Source organism: Scardinius erythrophthalmus, assembly GCF_964197995.2.
Source record: "Scardinius erythrophthalmus genome assembly, chromosome: 23".
In the NCBI taxonomy this organism is placed as follows: domain Eukaryota; kingdom Metazoa; phylum Chordata; class Actinopteri; order Cypriniformes; family Leuciscidae; genus Scardinius; species Scardinius erythrophthalmus.
Window position 1 is genome coordinate 27,403,184 of NC_138243.1, and position 23,523 is coordinate 27,426,706.

Here is a 23,523-nt window from a genome sequence, read left to right on the forward strand (position 1 = left end):
AAAAACACATAAAAAATACAAAAAATTAAGAACAGGAGAAAATAAATGCTATTCATTATTCAACTGATTTCCAAGGGATTGAAAACATAATCTGTCTCCCCGGCCGTTTGCTCGCTCACATGCGCGTGCAGCAGAATGTATGTCTCACATTCCGGGCACATGGCAACACCAGCTAAATATAGCCTGCCAGTGCCAGCCCATGCAGAGCAGAGCACGCTGGGATCAGGGTTTGTTCCTGCGAACGCAGAATCCCCATCACGTAACGCCCCCTCCCTCCCCCTCCTCCTCTTTACGCGTTGTGTCCTCTCGTGCGCTTGCGTCTCACCGGGGAACTCGAGCTGGTTGCCAAAGGCTGCAGTTCGTTTACGGAGTCAAGCGGTGTGTGTGTGTGTGTGTGTGTGTGTGTGTGTGTGTGTGTGTGTTGCTCTCTGAGGACTTCACCTCAAACTGATGTCGAAAGCATTGTGCACACGCACACAAAAAAATCTGCCTACTATTTGTTGTTTCAGGGGAGACTGCAAACAACTGGACAAACCTCCCAGCGAACAAAAATGTGTTCTAAGAACGTTTTGCTAACGTTCCCATTAAGTTATTTAGACGCATGCTCTCTAAACGTTTAAAACATTTTTTTTTTTTTGGTTATGCGAACGTTAAAGGGACAGTTCACCCAAAAATGTATTTCTTTCTTCTGCTTAAAGAAGATATTTTGAAGAATATGGGTAACCAAACAGGTCATGGACCCAATTATGGAAGCTTGTTTCCGGCGCAGAATAAAAAAACCTGATTTTTGATTCTTTTTTTCTTAGAATTGTGAGATAGAAACTCGTAACTGTGAGTTCTAAAGTCAGAATTGCGTGATATAAAGTCGCAATTGTGAGAAAAAAGGTATTTTTTTCCCAGAATTGTACTTTATAACTCTTTTTTAATGCAATGAGTAGCAATTACCTTTTTTATTTTTTATGTGGCGGAAACAAGCCTCCATGCCCCATTGACTTCCATAGTATGGAAAAAAAGAATACTATGGAAGTCAATGGGGTCCATCAACTGTTGGGTTACCAACGTTGATGGTAACCCAAAATATCAAAATATCTTCTTCTGTGTTCAACAGAAGAAATTTTTACAGGTTTGGAACAACTTGAGGGTGAGTAAATGATGACAGAATTTTTATTTTTGGGTGAACTGTCCCTTTAAGGGAACATTCCATTTTGCAAACATTATGGGATTGTTATTTTTGAATGTTCTCTGAACATTCTGAAACACTTTAAAAATGTTAGCTGAACATCCAACATCCCATTAATGAAGTTTTTTTTTTTTTTTTTTTTTTTTGGTGCTGTTTTGAGAACATCATCAAAAACCAGATAATTTATAAAAAAAAAACGTTCTATTAACGTCACTGGAAGAATGTTTCTTCATAACTTTGAGAGAACCTTACCAGAACGTTAGCCAATGTACAGAGAACGTTCCCTGTTGTTGAGCACGTTCACAAATATTACACATTTTGTAACATAATTTTAATAACAACTCTGACATGGATGGATCCATGGTTGCAATCCCTTGAATTTTTTTTCTGCAAAATGTTTTTTGCAATCAGCTGCTCAAAAACATCTCATCATTCCCACTTGAATAAAAGTCTTCTAAATGAATACATGTCAATGCCATTACATTTGAATGAAAAACCTATAAAGCATTATTAATCTTGAAAAAGATTATAAACCACCATAAAGTTCAACCATGGTCTCATTATGCATTACTTGACATGAATTAACAATGAGCAATATATTTTTGTAAGTGAAACATAATTCTTCATTGTTTGTTCATGTTCATTCACAACGCATGAACTATTCCAACTTTTGATTTTAATCAAGTATAAATAATTGTATAAAAGAACATTAAGATTAATAAATGCTGTGGAAGTTCATAATGAAACCTTATTGTAAAGTGTTGCCCATATTTGCATAACATTCAATCAAACTGAATTTTCATGGTTTCAAGCTATGCAAATGTTTTGCCGTTTTGCTGTTATGACGTCACATGACTCCACCCACCATGACCTAAATCAGAATAAGGACAGACCGTGTCCCATCTAATGCTGAGAGACAGCGACGACTCTGTGACCAATGAATGTTCGTGTGATCACAGCGGGAGCTCACTGCATTCCCAATAATCCCGGCCTGATTCGGCAGAGACCTCAGCGTGGCATCGCTCTCTAATTCCTTACACTCTCAGAAATAAAGGTACAAATGCTATCACCCTTTCAAAAGGAAGAGGGCATATTAGTACCTCTACAGTAGAGCCTTTTAAAAGGGCCCGCCCCAGTGACAGATGCACCATTATTTTGGAGAGGTGCTGCGGGGTCACTTTCAAAGGGTGAGCCGGGACACGGAGGATGACTGTCATCAAACAGGCCGCAGGGCATCTGTGTGCTGTAATGCTACACTTTACAACACTGCCATTTTTACACTATGCAAGTCATGCATTAAAGTCAAAATTAAACAATTTATAACCTGTTTTACTTACACTACCCTTCAAAAGTCCTCTGAAAGTGCCAGTGATGACTTGAATTATCATTTACATTTCAAATAAATGCTGTTGTTTGAACTTTCTATTGATCAGAGAATCTTGAAATAATGTATCATGGATTCAACAACAAATATGAATATGAAATATGAATTTCAACATTGATAATAATCAGAAATGTTTCTTGAGCTGCAAATCATCATATTAGAATGATTTCTGAATGATCATGTGACACTGAAGACTGGAGTAATGATGCTGAAAATTCAGATTAGGTCACAGGAATAAATTACAGTTTAAAACATATTAAGATAAAAAAAATAATTTTACTGTATTTTTGGTCAAATAAATACTTGGTGAGCATCAGAGACTTCTTTCATGCAAAAACATTAAAACATCTTACGGACCCCAAACATTTGAACGGTAGTGTGTTGTGTGACATATTATGAATAAAAGAAGATATTCGACTAAATGGCTTTTTGGGCGCCATGTGGAAGATGAAGACCAAGTTTACCCTCAAAAACAAGAATGTATCCCACAAATAATGTTTTTTTTTTTAAAGAAAATCTATTATTTGCTTTTGTGCAGCAATTAATAACACAATAAATGGAATTAAATTGCAATAAATGACTGCATTAAACAATGACTAAACTGCTATTTACTATAAATATTAATCTCAAGTCTGTGCTGACATCAATCAAGTAAAGTCATTTTAGAATAAGATGCACTAATGAATTGTTTACAAGCACAAACTTATACTTAGAAAAGATAAATGCACAATTCTAACTTTAAAATAGTGTTTTCAACCTATTTTACTCCCATACTGCCATGTTATTTCAGAGTTAAACTGACTGACTGGATCATTAAAAAGAAGTGGGACTTACATTCCAGAATGGAGATAGTTAGAGGGAGCAGCTGAAAAATAATAGGGATTCGTGACATCATCCAATAAAAACAGTCATTTCAGAACTGTGGGACTCTGAAACAAAAGTCATTACATTTTGATTAAAGATATTAGACAAATGGTTTTATCATTTACTTTAAGGAGGTAAATAGGTACAGTTTATTTTTTATATTGAACTAAAACTATCAAAACATGTTTGTTAATTGAAATAAAATATAAATATTAACACTTTTAACAAAAATTAGAAACCTTGTTAGCTAGGCAATAAACTAAGGTAAGTTGAACTAAAACCAAACTAAATAAACCTAAATAGTAATATTTATAAAAACAACAACAAATGTACAAAAAATTAAACTAAAATGAACACAAACTGAAAATATTAAAATGAAAGCTAATTCAAAATATTAATAAAAACTATAATAGGCTACTGTATAAATGTACATCAACACAACGACACCAGGCCAGTATTATGCTTTCCATCATTTATAATTTCCTTTATTCTGTTACAAACATACATAGCATTTTCTAAATATAGACTTGTAAATCTCAAGAAAAAAAAAAAAAAAAAAGTTCAGCCATGGGAAAAACGTAAGGCTGCCGGTTCTTGAGAGGCAGTCTAGCGCGGGACGGGGCTTGATGGGATGGGTGGAGATACTTTGAGTATCTGAGACCTGAGCTCTTGACAGTGTCCTGCAGTAGCTGTGAACTCGCTCTGTAACTTCAGGATCAAGTAACAGACAGAAAATATATATACTGAGAACGCCAAGAACCTGAGTTTAAAGGGCATTCCGACGTTAAAATCTCTGCTGAAAACACGAGATATACTGGAAAAATAGCTACCTTTCAGTAAAGATTGTATGAATTGCTGCTCTTGTGCGTACGGTGTCCAAAAAAAACAAAAAACCAGTGGTTGACACATGGATGCTGTTAAGAGCTCGGGTGAGTCGCCTGAAATAACACATTCTTTCAGAAGTTTTCCAATCTTTTCGTACAGTGGAACAGAGGTATTGTTGTTCATTTGAAAAGTATGCGGACGCCCCACAGAACTTTGCACAAATCCCAACCTCAGGAAACAGGAAGACAAATCGGCCAATCGCGAGTCGGCTAAGAGCCTGACAGGAAATGAACTCATAATCTCATCCCTATGGATGAGTATTGCTTCCTGTCCCCATTCTTTTTTTTTATTTCTTTTTTTATTTTAAGTGACATTAAGGTGGAAACTAAACACAAATCTGTACAGTACGTATCCCAAGTACACATTTGAAATAAACGCAGCCAAGTTCAGTCGAAAGAAAGTCCATTTCTGGTGTTTTGCAAGAGATGTGTGCCCAATTCCAGATGTTAAACGGACAGGTCATTAAAGAAAAGAAAGTGCTGCGATACTCCACTTTGACATTTAGCAGCCTAGAGGGATTTAATGCATGTATGCATCTTAAAGTGAAGGAAAAAATGGCTTTTGGTTGGTCATTTTTTAAACAACATATTAGTCAGCCATCTTGGTTCTTCAACATGACACATTCACTTCGCTAATAGTACAGATGGGTCATACAATCAAAATGAATGCACACGTGATCCACAGATGGAGCTGATTTAGAAACGCCAGCAAGAACATGGCAAATCTCCTTTCCGACAGCGAGTTTGTAAAATGAGTCCCGAATGGTGCCTCAGCAGCTGAGGAGGGGCGAGGGGAGGGGGACGCAAGAATGTCCTGCCAACAGCTGCTGTGTCACGCTTTCTATTGCCGTTCGGGCTCGGCTGCCAAATTGGGGCCTGTTTCAGAAGGGTAGTCGCAGAAAACACTAGTATGCTGAACGGCACAACATCACTCCCTCTACTACCCGGCTGCGGCTCCCCATCACATGCGCAGTCTGCTGATGTAATAACGTTTGCAGCGGCTCAACAATCGGGCCCTTGTGCGTCGACGCACTACAGAGCAAACGGCACAGCTGAATCCACGGCCAGCGGAGCAGGAATGCTCACCCTCTCCACGCTTCCCGCATTAAAATAGCCGGCCTGCCCAGTCAGCTCACCGCTGAGGAGAAACAGCTGCTGCAGTCGTGAACGCGCATCCCATAACAATCACGCAGCCTATAGATTAAAGTGTGGGAGAATATTTCATATTTCATAACAAACTATCGATTGCAATTCGTCTTGAAAGGATCACAGCAGTACACATGACTTCAACAGCTGCCATTAACACAAAACAGTATGGAAGGGTAAAGGAGGCTTTACACACCAGCACAGAAACACTGTTGCACCCAAGAAGGGATTTCTTTTTTCTTTTCTTTTTTTTCCCACTGTGGATACAAGCATATCGCAGTTTATGTTTTTGCTAAAGTGCACGGATGAAATATTCTCAACATTAACTATCTTTCTCCATCATAACCCCACTGGTCTACTTGGTTACTCTTATAATATTTTTGGTGAAAGGCTAAAGAAAAAATATTGCATTAATATAGCTGCAGTTACTACGCAAGAGAAAGCAATAAATTAAATGAAAAGGCAAAATGCGGGACGGGCATGCACAGAAATGGACGCACGCTGCCACCGGAAGGACGTTTGATATTAATCATGCGTGCTGTAAACTCAAAAGGGGTGTGTGATGTTTCGCAAGGATAATCTCATATATGATGCTATACTCTTCTACAAAACAAATCCAATATTTCAATCCCAGCTTAAGTTTTCTTTTTTACAAAATTAGCTTCTTGAGCCTTAATTCGGTAGTTTATATATATATTTTGTTTTACTGTGTATTCAAAAATATGCTGGTTTGTTTACTTATTCTCATAAAGATCAATCTTACATAAAAAAAAAAAAAATGACAACGCAAAAGGGGACGGGGGTGAAATACACTCGTCCGTGTTGCTCTGTCCTTTAAGCAATCTATCCTTAAATATTCAGAGGGGACTTGGACCCAAGTTAGAAAAAGACAAAGCTCTGCTATGTTGACCCCAAAACCAAAATCTCCCACCGGTCCATATAATGTTATCTTATAACACCGGTTGGATGATGTGCATAAAGCATCAATTTTCATTACTAACGCCTGGTTTACAGATTACGACTTCTGATTTAAAAAGTCTCTGGCTGTGAACAGCTGAGACATGTCAACACAAAATCAGGGGTCAAAACGTTCCCCTCCAAATCTGAATTTAAAACTTTTCATCACTCAAATTGGCCAGACCATAAAAGTCACGTTGATGCAAGAACGAAAACCGTAAAACAATAACTTAGGGAACTTCTGTCTATAAAAGAAAGAAATAAAATAATCTGAGAACACAACTTCTGATGCAACGTTTTGATAACAGTTGTGAAAGTCCCATGCTGCCTGGAAACACACCATGAAATACCAGTGTCACTATATATATATATATATATATATATATATATATATATATATATATATATATATATATCCTACACTCAATTTCTCCCCTCTAAAAACATGTATGAACCCTTCCAGCCTGGTATTATCCTATTCAGGATGCTTTTGAAATTCAGCAGCCTTGGCGTTAATGTAACAAAAGTTTAATTGTTAGCTAAGACAATTAAACTTGCTGGTTTAACCGGACAGGGCAGCATCGGGAATAAGTCATACCCAACGAGACATCCTTCGCCCCATGGCTTCGATATACAGACAACCCCCCCTCCCCAAACCCTCACCACATAGAAACTTCACAGATCTAGTTTTCTGTCCCATGAATATTTTAGTAGGCTATTTGAGTTCAGTTCATGCACTTCTTGTTTCACACACGTGTGGTCATCTCCTGGCGAAGCTATGCAAGTCAGTCGTCGTCCACGTCCTCGCCCTCGGACTCCTCTCTCCTCTCGTACATCTTATCCCGGTGTCTCTCCTGGATCTCCTTCATCTCCTCGGCGTAGCGGCAGAAAGCTCCTCCGAACTTCCCCCAGGCCTTGAAGGGGATGGTGATGGAGTTCCTGTAACTGGGCTTGACCTCGCTGACCCGCAGGAACACGCCGTACTTGTTGGAACCCACGTCGAAAAAGAACCTCTTGGAGTCCACCATGATGGAGGTGCCCTCGGGAAGCTCGCCGTAGCCCCCCGCGGCCCCGTGCCCCCCGCTCAGCTCCTCGTCCTCCCCGCCGTAGTCGTCGATGAGCTTGGCCAGGGCGTCTCGGAACTCGATTAAGCCTTGCGCCGGGAGCGCGATGGTCTGGCCGGTCTGCACGCTTCCTCCGGGACCGCCTCCTCCACCGACGCCGAAGCCCGGACCTCGGTTAACGGTCTGGCGGATGCGCAGGAACCTCCCGCGCTGGTTCTCCTTCAAGTCGAGGTAGTATTTACGGTTCTCGCGCACCAAGAACTCGCTCTTGAGCGCACGCCGCGGGCCGCCGTCCTCACCACTGGACGATTGCGCGATCTGCTCCGGGCTGCTTGGCCCCAGCTGGGCGTAGTGCTCGATGAAATCCCCGAGGTAGTCGCGGAACTCGGCCGCCACGGACATGGAGAGAGTCAGGCGGCTCTTGGAGCCACCAGCGCCCACCTCCGCTATCTTGATGAAGCGTCCCTTCGCGTTCTGCTTGACGTCCAGGTAGAAGCGCTTGTTCTGGATGTCCAGGCGCTTGGACGCCAGCTCCTGCGTCTCCTGCTCCCGCTGGAAGTGCTGAGGGCCGCCGCTACTGCCACCGCGCTCGCTCCCACTGTCTCCATCCGCCATCTTCAGCACCTCCAGCCAACTTCTCTCTCAGAGAAACGCTCCTCTCTGCGCTACTCACGCACGCACGCTCCACAGCATTGGCCTCACATCTGCCAATAACAGGCGGCGCGCGCCCGCGGGGTCACTCATAGGTCCGCGCGCTTGTCATTCGCAGGACGAGGGAGGTGCGCGCGCGCTCCATTGGTCAGAGACATTTCCTCCTCGTGTGCAGGCATTTCCTGTCCTTCTGGAGCTCAGCTGAAGCTTTGAAAGAGAACTAAGAAATGCATCATTATGTTTTTTAAATCATTATATTGGGATCAAATTGTTCGATTGCTTTGTTTTGCCGATGCATATGCAATGCAGTGAAAGTATCAGAGAAGAAAATAAATGCAAATGTGACGTGCCGTTGACGTGCTTAAAAATATTAAATCAATATAAAAATTGAACAAAACATTCAACAAGATGCATTGGAGTTTTGTGCAGAAAACTGTTGTATTATTGACTATTGTACAGAAAAATATATAAATATGGACGTGACAGATGCATTACTCATATTTCATCTGTATTAATATTCATATATACAAAACGTATAATCTGTCTTGATAAACGTAGCAATTTTATAAAGTGCAGCACGCAGCCTATCCATATGCACTCATTTTTCTGCGTTTTCCCTTTTAAGATCTGACCCAGGATCAGCCGTTTTTCCACCCTTGGATTATGAGCTATTTACGAAATGACGTAAAGGCTGACTGTAGATCCGCTGCTGGACTTCCGCCATCACGTGCGCGATGACGTAAACCGTGACGTCGGGGTTTAATTCCCGAGGTCAGTGTGTTGCGCGCATGAAGCAGGGGATTATTATTATTATTTTTTTTATGTTTTATTTGTGTAGGGTCAGATACAATAGACATAGATAAAACTGTGACGCCAGCCATCCAATGCGTGTCTCAGTGTGCCTGTAGCTAAAGCTAATTTGCAACACTTTTCCCTAGAAGGGCTTTTAAAAATTACACTTACAACAGCAAACAAATCCAAAGAGAAAAATGGAAAGAAAAAAGAACAAAAGGGGGAAAAAAGAAAACTAAACATGAGTACAAGTTTGTTGCTGAAGACGTTTTTAAATATTAAAACTTGCAGCATCCACTTCAATTTATTTATTTATTTATTTTTATTTATTTATTTGCACAAATTAAAAGTAAATACAACACCAAGGACATACTGATGCATATACAGTGCCGGACAATGCAAAAAGCCAGTCTGGCTTATCTAAAGCCTCCACCAAAGAAAGATGAAAAATAACCAAAGAATGCAAACACAATACAACTCATACAAACATTAATAAAAAAAATTATAAAAAATGTCATGATAATGCTGGTGATAAAACAACAAGCACTTCTCAGTAAAATGAAAATACAATGAAAATAATATAGAATCAACCAAATGCACAAACTAGTTCATCAGCAGACCTCTTAAAACTCTTTTAAAACTCTCTATTGAGGTGCATTGTCTCGCCACATGAGAAAATCTATTCCATATCTGTGTACCTTTAAATCTTATTGAAAATTGCCCTTTACATGTGGTAAAGTTTGGAGGATGGAGATCCATTACCTGCCTGGTATTATGGGCATGAGCAGCTGAGTTAGCTTTAAAGTATAACATGAACTGACCAGGAATCTTTCCTTCCGATGAAAATAATTTGTACATGAAAACACATATTTGGAAGGTGTTAATGTCAAAAATTGAAAAAATCTGCAGTTTCTTAAATAACATAGCTGAAGATGTGTGGGAACCTGAACGAGCCGCTATCCTGACAAACCGTTTCTGGAGAATTAAAATTTTATGTAGCTTTGTAGGAAATGTGCTCCCCCACACCGTGTTAGAATAAGACAAAAACGGATAAATTAAACTGTAATATAGGGTACGGAGACATTTTGGAGTAACAAGATGGCTAATCCTCCTTATTATGCCAATTGACTTGTTAATTTTGCCACAAACATATAGTCTATGTGTCCTCTCCAACTCAAACCTTCATCAATAATAACTCCTAAAAATGTTGTTGTTGTTAACTGAAGCATCTCAGCAGGCCCAATTCTAATTTGCGCTAGTTCTTTGTTGTATGTTTTTTTTTGCCACTGAAAATAACAAAATTACATTTCTTAATATTTAAAGATAATTTATTTAACGTGAACCAAGCAGTGTAAGCAACTAAGCCAACATTTGCATTGCTCATTAACGTACTAAAATGTGAATGTGAAAGAACAAGGGTTGTATCATCCGCAAACATGATGGGGGAAAGCACATCCGAAACACTAAACATATCATTTATATAAATGAGGAACAACAGTGGTCCAAGAATAGACCCCCGTGGGACCCCACATTTTAGTTTAGCTTTATTGGAAAAATAACCATTAAAAGAAACAAACTGTGCTCTATTTAAAACATAACTTGACCATTTATAGGTGATATCTTGGAAACCATATATAATTTAGCAAGGAGGATATTGTGATTTATTGTAAATGCTTTTGAAAAATCCAAAAATATACTGCAGGTAAACTCATTATTTTCAAGTGCAGAAACCTTATCAATAATATGAAGTAGAGCCATATAAGTTGAATGATTTTTTCGAAAGCCATACTGGTGGTTATAAAGAACCATATAGGAATCTAAATGAGAAATTATCCTTTTATGTATGATTTTTCCTAATATTTTAGAGAAACATGGCAAAATAGAAATGGGTCTATAATTAGTAAAACAAGAAGGATCACCAGCTTTAAACAAGGGAAGGACTTTGGCAACTTTGAAGTCATCTGGCATGCACAACTCCTGTTTCTAGAGACAAAGACATAATATGAGAAAGTGGTTGTAGAATGGATTGCTTCACCTGTTTAACAAGGTATGCTGAAATATTGTCATGGCCCGCTGCGGTTGGTTTTAACTCATCAATGATGTCACTTCATTGCCATCAATAGGCTTGAATGAAGACATAACAGGAAATGTCCGATGGATAAAATCCAAAGGATTTCCATCACTATCTGGAATTAACTTGGCTAATTTCAGACCTATACTGACAAAAAAAATTATTAAAATGTTCAGCTATTTCCTTTGGATCACTTAAACAGTCGTCACCATTCTGAAAAACAGAGGGTAAATCATTGGTAACCTTTCCTTTTTGAAGCAATTGATTCACTACTTTCCATGTAGATTTAACATTATTTGAACACTTGCAAATGCATTACTAAAATACTTTTTTTTCGCATACCTAATTCAGCTTGTATATTTATTTCTTGCTGATTTATAAACAGCATAATTAAGTGGAGTACGATTTGAAACATACTTTTTGTACAATTTATTCTTTTTCTTTAACGGTTTCCTTAGTTCAACTGTAAACCAAAGTCTATTTAGAGCTGCGTTCTGTTTTTTGGACATCTTACCCATCAGGAAACATTCATTGAAATTAATGGATATAATACTCATAAACTTTTGATAATTTGCGTTTCTCTCCTCATATAGGTCATCCCATGAAGTATTGTCAAGCCTGTCCTTGAACTTACAAATGTTTACATAGCTCATATTTCTTATAAACAATACTTGGTTTGTATTCTTGTATCCATTTGCTTTAGTCACAGATAACTGAAATATAGGGAGATGGTCAGACAAATCAGAATACAGAATCCCAGATTTCATTTCTTTACCTAAAGAGTTACATAAAATGTTATCTATCAAAGTTGCAGATTTTTCTTTGACTCGGGTAGCTTTATGGATGAGTGGAAAAAAATAACTAGAATAAAGAACATTTAGAAAATGTATAAAAAATGCATTTTAAATAATAAATAATAAATCATTCTTAAATAATCCTCTAATTATTCCATTTATTACTCTGCCGCTCATCCATGCACACTCAGTGTTTTGAATCGCCTTTAGAGATTTTAATAACAACATCAAACTTCATGCCATATCTGAAGTAAAATAACTTTTATGTTTCACATGCAGAGTCTGTCCATTTGCCATATTTCACACACTCTGCAAGTTTAAAAAAATAAAAGAATACTAAGAACAGATACGAAGGAAGCATAACCCATACAATGTGAACAATTTTTTTTTTTTTACATTCTTTACTTATTTTTTACATATATTTGGGGAAACATCTAAATGAAAATTCATATTCACAATGTGTGTGTGTTGGGGGGGGGGGGGGGTATGTAAAAACACACTTTACATATAGTGGAGAAAGACAAAATAAGCAAAGCTTAAAATCTTGTATTTACAAAAGATCTGACAATGATGGTATCTTATTCTATCTAAAATATTTAAGGCTCTGTTGTAAAGACATGTAAATCCATAGGACATGTGTGATAATATCATCGAGTTTAAAAACAAAAGGGCATGATCATGTTAAACAGTTTCTTATTATTTTGAAGCTAAAGATTTGCCTTAATCGTTTTGATTTTAAAATTCAAATGAGAATCTAAAATCATGCCAAGGTATTTTTTCTCTAATACCTTCAATACCTCATCTTTAATTCTAATGTTTAAGGATTCGGTTATATAGCTAATTTTTTTATTGAAAAACATATAGATTTTGTTTTTTTATTTAAGATTAAACAAGAGGCATCAAGCCAAGCTGACACTTTTTCTAGGTTTCTTGTTCATTTCTCATCAGCATGGATTTAAGCACAGTTTTTCACAATTATTTCATATGGAATAACAAAGACATTATTTAAAAACAAATCCATATTCTAAACCTGATTCAATGAAAATGGATTATTTTAGTAAGACAATTGGTCAATTCCAATGGATATTTGTTATCATATACTGAATTTCTACAAAAAAATTCACTTAGTTAAACTATAGAGTTTGCTTTTGTTCTATCTTGACGTGATTCCTGAAAGTGTGATGTTACTCTTAAAGAACTCTAATTCAGTGGAAATCAACATGGCACATCTCTGGGTAACATTTTCATTGATAATGTTGGTGTTATAATAATAATAAAAATAGCAATAATGAGGAGAAATGCTCTTTGTTCTGTGTCTTTTCCTGCAGCGAGATTCTTTTGGTCTTCTTTATTCTGTAGGAATTTTGCGCACATTATTATGCGCACATTATTACTCTTGTATCGCTTTTAAAAGGCATTCAGGGCTAAACAATATGTAACTGGTTGAATAAGACGAATGTTTTGTTTGTACATGATTGCAAATTGTTTTCATTATTGCTCTTTCCAACATTGTTCTTATGTGCTTTAGTGATGCCAATAAGTCACAGTGAAACTGAGAATTAATCATATTAACATAATTATAGTATAAAACAAATACTGAATGTTATAGTAATCAAGCTGAGCAAAACATATTTCATTAGTCTCAAAAGTTATTTTGATTAATTCTTAGATAATCCATAAATTATTCCATTTATTACATGCTGCTCATCCATGCACACTCAGTGTTTTGAATCACCTAAAGGGCCTGCATAAAAAAAAAAAAAAAAAAAATATATATATATATATATATATATATATATATATATATATATATATATATATATATATATATATATATGTGTGTGTGTGTGTGTGTGTAAAAAAATTATATGTTGGATATAAACACTTAGAAACACGCTTCTATGGGCATTTAACAGCTGGCCAATATTAACATAGACAAAATTCCCACAACTGCACGTAAAAACACTAATCATCCTGTGAACGATGGAAAGAAGAACTGAAAGAGGAAGACTGGGATAAAGAGGAAGAGCCATTAAATAATAAGAAAATACAAAGGACTAACAAACTGTGTTCCTTACTTGCTCCGTTTTCTAGTATTGCAAAGAGGGAAAATTAAAAACCTGTTTGTTTTATTAAGTTGCCTTATAAGCTACACCTCCTGTAGTCTATTAGTAGCTAAAACATCGTCAAAGTCAACAAAATGAAAGAAACTCACGAGGGCACTTTTACCATTTTAGCCTTAGGGGTGTTGAGAAGGAGGAGCTGATATGAAAAGAGCTCCTCCTATTAGCTTTATGCTGTGCTAATTGCTGCAAGAGATATAGTAAGAGACAACACATTTTTAATAAAGTAAAATACAACACATCCTCAATATTTATTTGTTTTGCATTGTAGCTTTTGAAAACACCATAGGCTACACTAGATATCAGACATGTTATTAGTCTATATTTTATTGGGATCGAAACATTACCAACACTTCAAAATAATAGTTTAATCGATTTTAATGTAATGTAAGATGACGGCGGCACGCATGCGCACAACACGTGCTGGTGGTCGGTGAAAAAAAAAAGAGAACTAAAAAACACCCACATAGTGAAACGCTCTGTGATTGGACGAAATCACCATTTCAAACCAAGACGGAGCTCGCTGATTGGTTATAACGCTGGACCGTAGCGCGCTATCGCTGAAGTGGGCATCATTGTGTTTTCCCTCCGTTTCAAGCGAAAAGAGAAGAAGCTCGTCTGACGATATGGTAAGATAAGTTTTTAATGATCTAAATTCTCAAATAAATCTAAGCTCGGACCGATGTGTTCTGTATAAACCGTAATTGTGCAGTGCTTTAATTCTGTGCACGTGATGGCTTTTAATAAGCTCGTAGTGTTTGTGGGTTTCTGTGTTTTGGTAAGAGAGCGCCGACACGGGGAATAAAGTGAATTTGGTGTATTGTTCTTAAAAAGAAATAAAAAGCCGGAAAATGTGTGTGTAAGTGTAATATTTGGAATGCAGGACAAAGTTTCCTGGCTTTTAACTAAATTTAGCGCATAAACGCATTAAGACTCTGTCTGGTGGAATATATCTATATTTTTAAGATAGTAGAGTAGAGATAAACGTAGTGTTTATTAATAAAAGTCAAACCTTAAAGGCATTTTCTTATGTTGTTTGCTGTAGCTTGGTCAGATAAACTTAAAAAAGCTCAAGCTATTTTTAAGAACTCCGAGCAAAAACGATTAAGTTACTAATATTTTTTTGTTTAACGTATTTTATCACTTCACTCTTGAAAATGGTCTAACCATACACATTGCCAACGTAACTCACAAAATGATCCGATTCACCAGATGTTGCTTTGTTCTGAAGAAAACATGCCCCATTTACATTGAGCACAATGTAATTTCAATGAGCCTTGGTGGGACATGTGAGTAATAAGTCCCTCTTCTTGTGCTTCCGCAGGCAGGAGGAAAGGCTGGAAAGGACAGCGGGAAAGCCAAGGCGAAAGCAATCTCCAGATCACAGAGAGCTGGTCTGCAGGTATGGATTCCTTCACCGGAGAGAAAAATATGGATTGATGTTAAATTTAACCGTATGATGTTGACCGTTTCTTTGGTTTATGCGATTCAGTTCCCTGTAGGTCGTATCCACAGGCACCTGAAGACCCGAACTACCAGCCATGGTCGTGTTGGAGCCACAGCAGCCGTGTACAGCGCAGCCATCTTGGAGTACCTGACTGCTGAGGTAATGGATTTATTTTGGCACCGTTTGTTAAACAAGCCTGTTGGATGTCATAGTGGCAGGTCGTTGGCTGGCTTCTGCTATACATGAGTCGTCTCTAGTGCATCTGTAAAGCAAATGCAAACCCAGTGAATGTCATATTGGCAGGTGTTGGAGTTGGCTGGAAATGCCTCCAAGGATCTGAAGGTGAAGCGTATCACCCCAAGGCATTTACAGCTGGCCATTCGTGGTGATGAGGAGTTGGACTCGCTTATCAAAGCTACCATTGCTGGCGGAGGTGAGTTTTGTTAGCGTAGCGTGATTTTTCTCAGATGTGTCAAACAAAAATGAATACTGACGGTGATATCATTTTAATTCCATTTGTTTCCGTCTTTCCCTACAGGTGTGATTCCACACATCCACAAGTCTCTGATCGGAAAGAAGGGCCAGCAGAAAACTGTATAAGATGGATTGATGTTCGACTCTGTCTTTGTATAGCAACAGCAATCAGCGTTGAGAAAGCAGTTGTTTTTGTTGTTTCCTCATTTGTTTGGTTATGTTTGGTAAGTGTAGTTTAACATAACAGAGGTTAGAGTTTGACGTACTGTATCCATGATTATAATGGGGGGGTTGTTGTTACGTGTTCTGGGGAGAAAAGGAAAACTATTCCTGCCTTTTGTTTAGTTGGGTTAAGAGATGAGGTGTGGGTTTCATTTTTGGCTTTTTAAAGTCTGTTTTATACAATAAAATACTTTTTTTTTTTTTCTAAATGTTTTGCTTTTCTGTGATTTTCATTTAATGCATAATCCTTTTATTAGCTTGATGCTGTGATAATTGCTGCAAGAGATATAGTGATTGATTGAATCCGGATACCAAGGCTGCAAATAATCCTTTTATTTTAAAATATGCGCACATTCACTCTATATGTCTAAAACAGTGTTTCTTGTCTCCTTGCATTCAGTTATTAATTACATGATTCATGGAAAATGATAGTAGTTTCAACTTTCCATCACATATTGTTGGTTGTTTCATTTCGTTTCTACAGTAGAACAGTTGTCAAATGTTAAATATTTAGCTTCCCATGCACTCTTTCACCATTAAAACTAAAGTGTTGCGTTGACTCTACTTCTGTAAACGGTAAGCCCTGTCTTCTTTGCTTTGATTGGCCATCTCAATCATTGTGACATTGACGACTCCTGTTGGACCACTGAGGCAGACCAGCCTAAACATGTAGGCTGATAATAGTCATTCTTGGATCTGACATACGGGATGATGTGAATAAATGTGTAGAAACATTTTTCCAGCTATATTCCCATTGTATGTATCTTTTGAAACAAAAAGTACATGGAAATTACCTCACGGTGGGCTGTCAATTTTACTCTTAAAAACATTTAAATGGGATCAGGTAAAAGTATTAAAGTCCCCCCTATTTTTATAGTTTAACATTTGACTATAGTTGATAATCAACTAAATGTTTCTTTAACTAATTGTTATTTAACAAAAGATTGTAGCCATATATGTTCGACAGTAACATGTAACTTTAAAATGTGCAGTAGGATAGAGAAAAAACATTGTTTCATTAGAGGAACTATTTGTCATAATGACACGACAATATTCATTATTTGTATTTTGATGGTGTAATTATATAATAATTGTAAGGAGTAAGTAAGATTAAATGTTTAGGTTCAATTCAGTATAAATGATATCTACACTTGTGTTCAAAAGTTTGAGGAATGTTTAAAAGGAGTCCTCTCGTCCCACCAAGGCTGCATTTATTAGATATAAAAAACACAGTAAACTTTTGAAGTATCAGAATTCAAAACTATATTTTTCTCTTTGAAAACATTTAAAATGTAATTTATCCCTGTGATCAAAGCTGAATTTTCAGCATCATTACTCCAGTCTTCAGTGTCACATGATCCTTCAGAAATCATTCTAATATGATGATTTGCTTCTCAAGAAACATTTCTGATTATTATCAATGTTAAAAAAAGATCTGCTGCTTAATATTTTTGTGGAAATATTTTTCTTCACGATTCTTTGATGAACAAAGTTCAAAAGAACAGCATTTAGTTGCAATAAAAAAAATCTTTTGTCAGATTATAAATGTCTTTGATGTCACTTTTGAATCAATTTATTGCATCCACGCTAAATAAAAGTATTAATTTCTTTAAAATAAAAATAAAAAGTTAATATAGTGTGTAGTAATTAAGAACTTTAAGTTACACCCTTAGAAAGAAAACAAGCGGTGTAGTCAAATAGAAAAAGATTTATTTATACACTCCTCTTGTACACATAGACATTTTTCAAGATTTACAAACATATTTAAATAATTCTTCAAAACAAAAAAAACTTTAAAAAATCACATTTGTTATTGCACTTCACCCTGTATTCACAAATGCAAAGATGTAAACAAAGCCTTGACTAACAGTGACAGGCAGAAATGGCGGGTTAGCTGGCGGCCTCTCCTCACTGTGTGCTGTAGTAGTGAGAGTGGTACGGCGGGTAGGGGGTCATCATGGAGGGGTTGCTGGGATGGACGGGAAGGCTCTGAATTTGGCTGTACTGGTACAGGGCGTCCACAGGCAGGCTCGGCAGGCCCCCGGAGGTGGCAGGCCCGTAGTGGAACCCGGAGCCGTACGGTGTCGCGCTCTCCTGGACCCCCGCGTAGAAGCTGGGATACGGAGCGGCTCGGTAACCGTGCAGATCGGAGTAATGCATCATATGCGAGGCGACCTTAGCCTGACAGGCGTGCGCGAGGCTGTCCTGGACGGTCCGCTTCAGCTTCATGCGTCGGTTCTGGAACCAGTTTCTGATCTGATGGAGAGAAGCATAACGTAAGGTCATATTTTGCACATCAACAAGTTGAAGCACTTAAAGCACATTATTGAAATTCTATTTTTGTAGCACCTAATGAGGTCCAATTAGTTAATGTTTGCGAACAAAGATAGTTAATAAACATAAACATACAGCTGTTCATTGTTAGTTCAGATTAGCTCTGGTCCTAAAAGGGTTCTTTTTTTAATGTTAGTTAATACAAATACAATTCTATGTTGTTTGTTCGTGTTAGGGCACGTTTACACGACAACGATGTAGGCTAGGCTACTAAAAATGGAAATGTTTTTCCTTTGCTTTTTTTCAGATGACAACGTTTTCGAAACGATCCCGTTCACATGGATCCGCAAAAACGACTAGAGTCGCTGATTGGTCGCTGACTGAAAATTATGCATTATGTGCCTATAGACTGTAATACGCATGCGCATGACCTCACCATTTTCACAAATTCGCGTTTTTGTAGTTTACATAGAGACAATAACGGTATAATTTTTGAAAACTTGCACTTTGAATCCCATTTTCAAACGTTTGCGTTTTCAGGCCCTCAAAACGTTGTCATGTAAATGAACAGCCAAATCCCATAAAAAGTTTTCAGTTTTTAGTTGAAAATGGTTGACGTGTAAACGGCCCTTAAGTTCACAGTGTATGAACTAATGTTAACACATACAACTTTTGATTTTAATAATATATTAGTGAATGTTTAAATTAACATTAACAAAGGGGCTGTTTACACGACAGCGTTTTGAACTAAAAACTGAAACTTTTTATGCGTTTTGGCCGTTCATTTATACGATAACGATGTTTTGGGAGCCTGAAAACAAAAACGGGATTCAAAGAGATTCCAATATCGGTCCTGTGTAAACTACAAAAACATGAATTTGTGGCTTTTCTTTACAGTGACAGCGCCATCTACTGGCCTGGCATGCATAATACAGCGTTTTTAGTCGTTTTTGCAAATCTGTTTTTACAATGTTGTCATCTGTACGGAAAAATTTTCAAAAAGGCAAAAGTTTTTTACTACACCGTTGTTGTGTTAACATGCCCTGAGATTAATAAATGCTTAAGAAGTATTTTTCATTGTTAGTCACTAATGTAGTTAACTAATGTTAACAAATGTAACCTTATTGTAAAGTGTTCCCAAAAAAAGAAATCAACCTCATACCTGTTTATCAGACAGATTCAGTCTTTTGCAGAGCTCAGCTTTGTCCTGGGCTCCCAGATAAGCGTTTCTCTTGAAGGCTTTCTCCAGGCTGTTGATCTGCTCGGCGGTGAACGCTGTTCGGGGTCTGCGGCCAGTAGAGGGAGATGCAGACGGGGCCGGCTCTTTAAGAGAGGCCCCAGGTGAGAGAGAGCGGCCCCCCTCGCTCTCGTACCCGGACGTCTCCTCCTCCTCCGTGCTGCTGCTGAAACCGGCCTCTGACGCTATAGGGGAGAACAAACACAGATTCATATACACATCAAGTCTCAAAAAACAACTTTGCAAGAGGGAAAGAAAAATGATACATTTGCATTTAAATTGAAAATGCTCAAATGAAAAACAAATAGAAGAAAATAGGAAAAAAATCACAAAATTAGTATGTAAACTTTTGATTTGCTGTAAGCAAATATTTTTTTTTAAAATAAGATACTAACAAAATGACTTGAAAAAGTATTTTAATAGTACTTTTAACCATTGTTACCACGTTAAAGAATATTTCGACTGCTAATTCAATACAAAAAATATAACAATAGTGTTTTAGAATTTTACATTAAATGATTATTTAAAATGTAAAATAATTTTAATATAGTTTAAAATGTCTTTTATTCCTGTGTTGGCAAAGCTTACTTTTTACTTTTACTTTAAACTATTGTTTACATGATTCAGAAAACATGGAGAATCAGGAGAGATGTATGGAGAATCGTTACATCAAATAATTAAATCAAAAACAAGTTCATTAAATTAAATATAAAATAAAATGTTAGTATTTTAGATCTGAACTGTTTAGAACTGTTTTTCTATTTTTAAAAAAAAAAGCTTTATAATTTAAATTGTATATACGATTTTACTGTTAATTCTATGAAAGACAATATAAAATAACAATATTGAATCATGAAAAAGTATACTCTTGGATTATTAGAAAAGCTATTTACCGTGAGTGTGTTGCTGGATGATATTGTTGTCACTTGACTCGGTCTCTTGCGTAGATGTACACTGCAAACTGTTTCCCGGCTGTGCTGGCTCCATACGTTTCTCCTGAGCCTCCGTGTTTTCCGGTCTCCTTCTGCCGTAGAAGCCGGGAAGGCTCTCGGATGCCGTGCCGGAGGTGCTCGGGCCGTCCCAAGAGTTTGAGGGATGTGTGGATGATGCCGAGCCGCGTAAGGCCTGGCTGCTCTGAGAAAGCCACTCAATGGAAAAATGCCCCTTCATCTCCGAGAACGGCTCCAAATCCAGCAAAGAAAAGACAAATATCCGGTTTCAGACAAGGTAATGCAGTTGTTCTTCTTTAGGGTGAGTTTCCAGAAGTCCTGTGACTGAGCGAGTCAGATCTGTGTTTGTGTTCTGATAAGCGTGGCTTTGGGTTCACTGATCAACACCTCCAGCACGAGGCTCAAGTATTTATAGGGCTAATCCCAGCTCATTTACAATTCAGTTGGCCTGGATCAAAGGAAACATCCTCCCCTGTCCTGATCTCCACCCCTTCAGTTTTCACAAGTGTGGTAATGAAGACGTCTCAATCGGCCTTGAGTGAACCCATTAACTCCTGGCACCAGTAAGTCTGGAGATGTAATCCCCTCCCTAAAACCATCTCTGATCCCGTCTCCTCGCTGAGGTGTGTGTGTGTGTGTGTGGGGGATTTCATATATGTACACGCTAGAAGGAGTCTGATGGAGGAAGTTCAAGGTTAAAAACAGAGGCTGAGTCATGGAAGTCATAACCAACAGCGATATTTGGGAATCTTAAAAGTTCAATAGTTTTAGTTCTTCATGAGAAACCAATGAAAAGATCTTCAAACTGATTGAAAAATCATCAGCGTATAATGTCCACAAATTTACATCCACATAAAAAACATAAAACTAACTTTCTTTCTTTCTTTTTTTCTTTCTTTCTTTCTTTCTTTCTTTCTTTCTTTCTTTCTTTCTTTCTTTCTTTCTTTCTTTCTTTCTTTCTTTCTTTCTTTCTTTCTTTCTTTCTTTCTTTCTTTCTTTCAGAAATGATCAACAAATTGGAGAGAAAAAAACAACATCCAAAAAAACCATCCAGTTTGTTTGTTTGTTCATTTATGTATTTATTTAAGTTCTTATGTGTCATTTTTTTTTTTTACTTTGTTTAAGTTCTAAATCAGGTATTTCTTCGGTTATGTGTTATTTATTTATTTAATTTGTAAATCAGTTTTTTTTTTTTGGGGGGGGGGGTTATGTGTAATTTATGTATTTATTTATTTCAGTTCTAAATCGTTTACTTATTTATTTGAGTTAAATCAGGTATGTTTTAGGTTATGTGTCATTTATTTAATTTCTAAACCAGTTTTTTTTCTTCAGTTATGTGTTATGTATTTATTTATTTAATTTCTAAACCAGTTTTTTTTTCTTCAGTTATGTGTTATGTATTTATTTATTTAATTTCTAAATCAGTTTTTTTTTCTTCAGTTATGTGTTATGTATTTATTTATTTAATTTCTAAACCAGTTTTTTTTTCTTCAGTTATGTGTTATGTATTTATTTATTTAATTTCTAAATCAGTTTTTTTTTCTTCAGTTATGTGTTATGTATTTATTTATTTAATTTCTAAATCAGTTTTTTTTTCTTCAGTTATGTGTTATGTATTTATTTATTTTATTTCTAAATCTTTTTTTTTCTTCAGTTATGTGTTATGTATTTATTTAATTTCTAAATCAGTTTTTTTTCCGGTTTCAATTTATGTATGTATTTATTTATTTCAGTTCTAAATCGTTTACTTATTTATTTGAGTTAAATCAGGTATGTTTTAGGTTATGTGTCATTTATTTATTTAATTTCTAAACCAGTTTTTTTTTCTTCAGTTATGTGTTATGTATTTATTTATTTAATTTCTAAATCAGTTTTTTTTTCTTCAGTTATGTGTTATGTATTTATTTATTTAATTTCTAAATCATTTTTTTTCCCTTCAGTTATGTGTTATGTATTTATTTAATTTCTAAATCAGTTTTTTTTCCGGTTTCAATTTATGTATGTATTTATTTATTTCAGTTCTAAATCATTTACTTATTTATTTGAGTTAAATCAGGTATGTTTTAGGTTTTGTGTCATTCATTTGTGTCAAGTTCTAAATCATATTTTTAGTTTTGTCATGTATTTATTCTAAATGTATGTATGTATTTATTTATTTAAGTTCTAAATTAGGCTTTTTCGGGTTGTGTCATTTATGTATTTATTTATTTAAGTTCTTAATCGTGTATTTTTTAGGTTATGTGTCATTTATTTGTTTGTTTGTCTATCTATTTATATATTTAAGTTCTAAATCAGGCATTTTCTTTAGGTAATGTGTAATTTATTAGTTTGTTTACAGTTCCAGCACAACAAAGTGAAGCTGAAACATTTCATAGTAAGAACATTTTTTTTTTAATATATTTATTTATTTTTACTGCTTAAAAAATAAGCACAAATGTTAGTTTTTTTGTTGTTGTTTGTTTTTGTCTATAGAATAAAAATGATTGTGTCAAACCAGCTTGTTTGTTTATTTATTCATTGTTTGTTTGTCAGTTTCTCCGATAGAACAATAGGACAAAACTTTAGTGTAAATGTGTCTGTCTCTGTCACAAACACAAGCGTCTCTCTCACACACACTTAATGTCTGCAAACGTGTGTAATTCAGCTCTTGTTTACCCCTCTTCAGCAGGTATTGGTATCAAAGCATGCGGCTCTTTTGAAGTGGCAGGTAGAGGTTAATGGGCTGTTTTAGAAACACTACACGAGTTTGGAGACAGTAGTCTGCGGAGAACAACTACTGATGGAGATAACTGCCGGCTCTTGGATCTATTCACCCACCCAAACGGGATCATTACGCATAGTTGATCTGGTTTATCAGCTGCTTGCTTGAGATTAAGTTGATCAGTCCCACTATTGAAGAATACGTGATCTCAAATCCCGCCAGACACTTTTGATTATCAGACGAGCAAATAAAACACACACAGATTGGCCCATTATTGTTTCTAAAGGATCTGAAGGGTTTGATCCCTT

General features: G+C 36.5%; 3 protein-coding genes across 3 annotated transcripts; 1 reads left to right on the forward strand and 2 right to left on the reverse strand.

Moving 5' to 3' along the window:
• Positions 1 to 5,717: 5,717 nt before the first annotated feature.
• Positions 5,718 to 8,611, reverse strand: purbb (purine-rich element binding protein Bb). Its single transcript, XM_081354925.1, has one exon. The coding sequence runs from the start codon at positions 8,092 to 8,094 to the stop codon at positions 7,201 to 7,203; it is 894 nt and encodes a 297-aa protein (XP_081211051.1). The 5' UTR covers positions 8,095 to 8,611; the 3' UTR covers positions 5,718 to 7,200.
• A 5,457-nt stretch (positions 8,612 to 14,068) lies between these two features.
• h2az2b (H2A.Z variant histone 2b) lies at positions 14,069 to 17,594 on the forward strand. Its single transcript, XM_081354935.1, has 5 exons — positions 14,069 to 14,539; positions 15,235 to 15,312; positions 15,403 to 15,516; positions 15,661 to 15,790; positions 15,896 to 17,594. Exons 1-5 carry the CDS (start codon positions 14,537 to 14,539, stop codon positions 15,955 to 15,957), a joined length of 387 nt encoding a protein of 128 aa, XP_081211061.1. The 5' UTR covers positions 14,069 to 14,536; the 3' UTR covers positions 15,958 to 17,594.
• Positions 17,595 to 17,742: 148 nt separating this feature from the next.
• ved (ventrally expressed dharma/bozozok antagonist) lies at positions 17,743 to 21,136 on the reverse strand. The gene is made up of 3 exons (XM_081354926.1): positions 20,458 to 21,136; positions 19,490 to 19,749; positions 17,743 to 18,309 (listed from the first exon to the last, which is right to left on the reverse strand). The coding sequence occupies exons 1-3, from the start codon at positions 20,732 to 20,734 to the stop codon at positions 17,962 to 17,964; spliced, it is 885 nt and encodes a 294-aa protein (XP_081211052.1). The 5' UTR covers positions 20,735 to 21,136; the 3' UTR covers positions 17,743 to 17,961.
• Between the last annotated feature and the right edge of the window lie 2,387 nt (positions 21,137 to 23,523).